Genomic DNA, 1,999 nt, shown 5'->3' with positions numbered 1-1,999 from the left:
GAACCTAGGGAGACTGGGACGGTACAGGGTTTGGAGAGCATGGGCATGGGAAGGAATCTCAGACTCAGGAAGAGGTGAGGATGAGAGGGATAAAGGAAAGACTGGAGGTGAGGCCTGGGCTAAGGGGAGAAAACAGGCAGAGAGAGGTGGGGAACTTGCTTGTTTGTCCCCCTCTCACCCCTCCCCCTCGGGGTTCCACTCGTCCAGGAGCGCCTCATTGACATGTAAACGAGGGTTCCATATAAAGGTGGTGCTGCCTCCAGCGGCTCCACTAGGACACAATGGGCACTCAGCCCGAGACCCAGGGCAGCTCTGGCGGCCCCACTGGCAACTTCCGCAAGGTCTGGGGTTCTGAGGGTTGCAGGGGTGAGGGGTAGGACAGAAGGTGCCCAGAGGGCCGAGGCTCTGCAGGTCATGTAACTACTGCTCACCCACAGGTCTCCAAGCCGCTGATGGAGAAGAAACGAAGGGCACGCATTAATGTGTCACTGGAGCAGCTCAAATCGTTGCTAGAGAAACACTACTCGCACCAGGTGAGACCGGGGACACGGTGGAGGTAGAGGGGGTGATATAATCCCCGGCCTCATTTGCTTGAACCCAGGCTGCCGTCCCTTTCCATGGACCCGCAGATTCGGAAACGCAAGTTGGAGAAGGCGGACATACTGGAGCTGAGTGTCAAGTACATGAAAAGCCTTCAGAACTCGGTGCAAGGTAGAAGGAGGACCTGGGAGGGTGGGGCAAGGGGCTGGAGGAGGGCTGGAGGGGTCAGAGCCATGGATTCTACAAGGCCAGATAAAGGAGAGATGAACAGAAAACCGCTCAGGGCGGCTGAGTGAGGAGGTATTGCTGTAAGTAGGGAGGCAGCAAAAGCCTGGCTGGCTGCAGACTTGTAATCCGAGTGAGTGAACGTCTGGACCCATGGCAGGGGATGAGTTTCGGCCTCCCCGCCCTCCCTCCCTAATCGTCCCTCTCTCTTCTCCCTCCTCTTCCTTTCCTCCTCTCCCTCCTCTTCCCTCCCTCCACACTTCTCCCCTCCCTTTCTCTCTCCTCTCTACATCTCTCTTTTCCTCCTCCACCTCCCTTGTTCTCCCCTCCTTTCAACATTTCTCTCGTCCGCTGCCCTCCCCCTAGGGCTCTGGCCGGTCCCCAGCGGAGTTGAGTACCCGTCGGGCTTCCGCGGCTGTCTGCCCGGCGTTAGCCAGCTTCTGCGGCGTGGAGAGGAGGGCGGCGCCGGTCTGCACGGCCTGCTGGTGCTCGAGCGCGGGGGTGGCAGTACCATGGACAGCGCCAGTCCTGGTCCCGAGGCGCCCGCGCGGCGCGGCCCCTGCGCGCCCCCAATTTGGGCCCCTGCTCCGGCCGCCGGCGGATCGCGGTCCCCGCCACCCCGGCGCCTCCTCTCTGGCGGTCTCCCCGGCGCCTCCACCAGCATCCCGGCCCCGCAGTCGACTTCTCGCCGCTTCGCGGAGAGCCCGGAGCCCGGGCTGCGCTTGTGGCGACCCTGGTGAGGCTCAGATGCGGCCTCGGACTCAAGGGGACCCTCCTCTGGCCTGAGGACGCAGAGACTGTTTTGAACGGTCGGGACCCCAGTCGTCGGTTCTGGTCCCAGGACGGGGTGACCGGGAGGGGGCCGCGTCTCTGCTAACTCGCGGAAATACACGAAGCTATGATTGGACCGGGTTCTGAGCGTCTAGGCATAACCCCATCCTTGCCCCAGTCCTAGCTACTCAGGCTGGACCCGCTTTCTGCTCCTCCCACCCTCTAGTGGGGCTGGGAGGAGGTGTCCCGGGCTGCGCCCCTTTCCCAGGGCCCTCGGCGGACAGCCCGCCCTCTCCCCCGCCCCGCAGCCGCGCGGCGGTGGGAAGGTCGCCGTCCGCAGAGGCCCAGAGCGGACCCCTCGCAGCGAGGAGAATTGCTGCCCCGCCCCGGCCCATTCAGCGGGCTGGGGACGCCGGGTTCCCACAGGCACAAAGCGCGCCAGGCCCCGCCCCGCTAGCGAGGG

The 1,999-nt window shown here is 63.9% G+C and overlaps 1 protein-coding gene across 1 annotated transcript; it reads left to right on the top strand.

Moving 5' to 3' along the window:
- The first annotated feature begins 452 nt into the window (after positions 1-452).
- Positions 453-1,505, top strand: HES3 (hes family bHLH transcription factor 3). Its single transcript, XM_010849954.1, has 3 exons — positions 453-533; positions 630-711; positions 1,132-1,505. Exons 1-3 carry the CDS (start codon positions 453-455, stop codon positions 1,503-1,505), a joined length of 537 nt encoding a protein of 178 aa, XP_010848256.1.
- Positions 1,506-1,999: the final 494 nt, after the last annotated feature.

This window comes from Bison bison, unplaced genomic scaffold (genome assembly GCF_000754665.1).
Source record: "Bison bison bison isolate TAMUID 2011002044 unplaced genomic scaffold, Bison_UMD1.0 scf7180017864289, whole genome shotgun sequence".
In the NCBI taxonomy this organism is placed as follows: Eukaryota; Metazoa; Chordata; class Mammalia; order Artiodactyla; family Bovidae; genus Bison; species Bison bison.
Note: the sequence above shows the minus strand (reverse complement) of the source record. Positions and strands in the feature narration are given on the sequence as shown.

Excerpts from the sequence above, each read along its gene's own strand:
- HES3 (XM_010849954.1), top strand. The coding sequence starts at position 453 with ATGGAGAAGAAACGAAGGGCACGCATTAATGTGTCACTGGAGCAGCTC. Across the intron at positions 534-629 it reads AGAAACACTACTCGCACCAG|ATTCGGAAACGCAAGTTGGA; the intron begins GTGAGACCGGGG and ends ATGGACCCGCAG. Across the intron at positions 712-1,131 it reads CCTTCAGAACTCGGTGCAAG|GGCTCTGGCCGGTCCCCAGC; the intron begins GTAGAAGGAGGA and ends CCCTCCCCCTAG.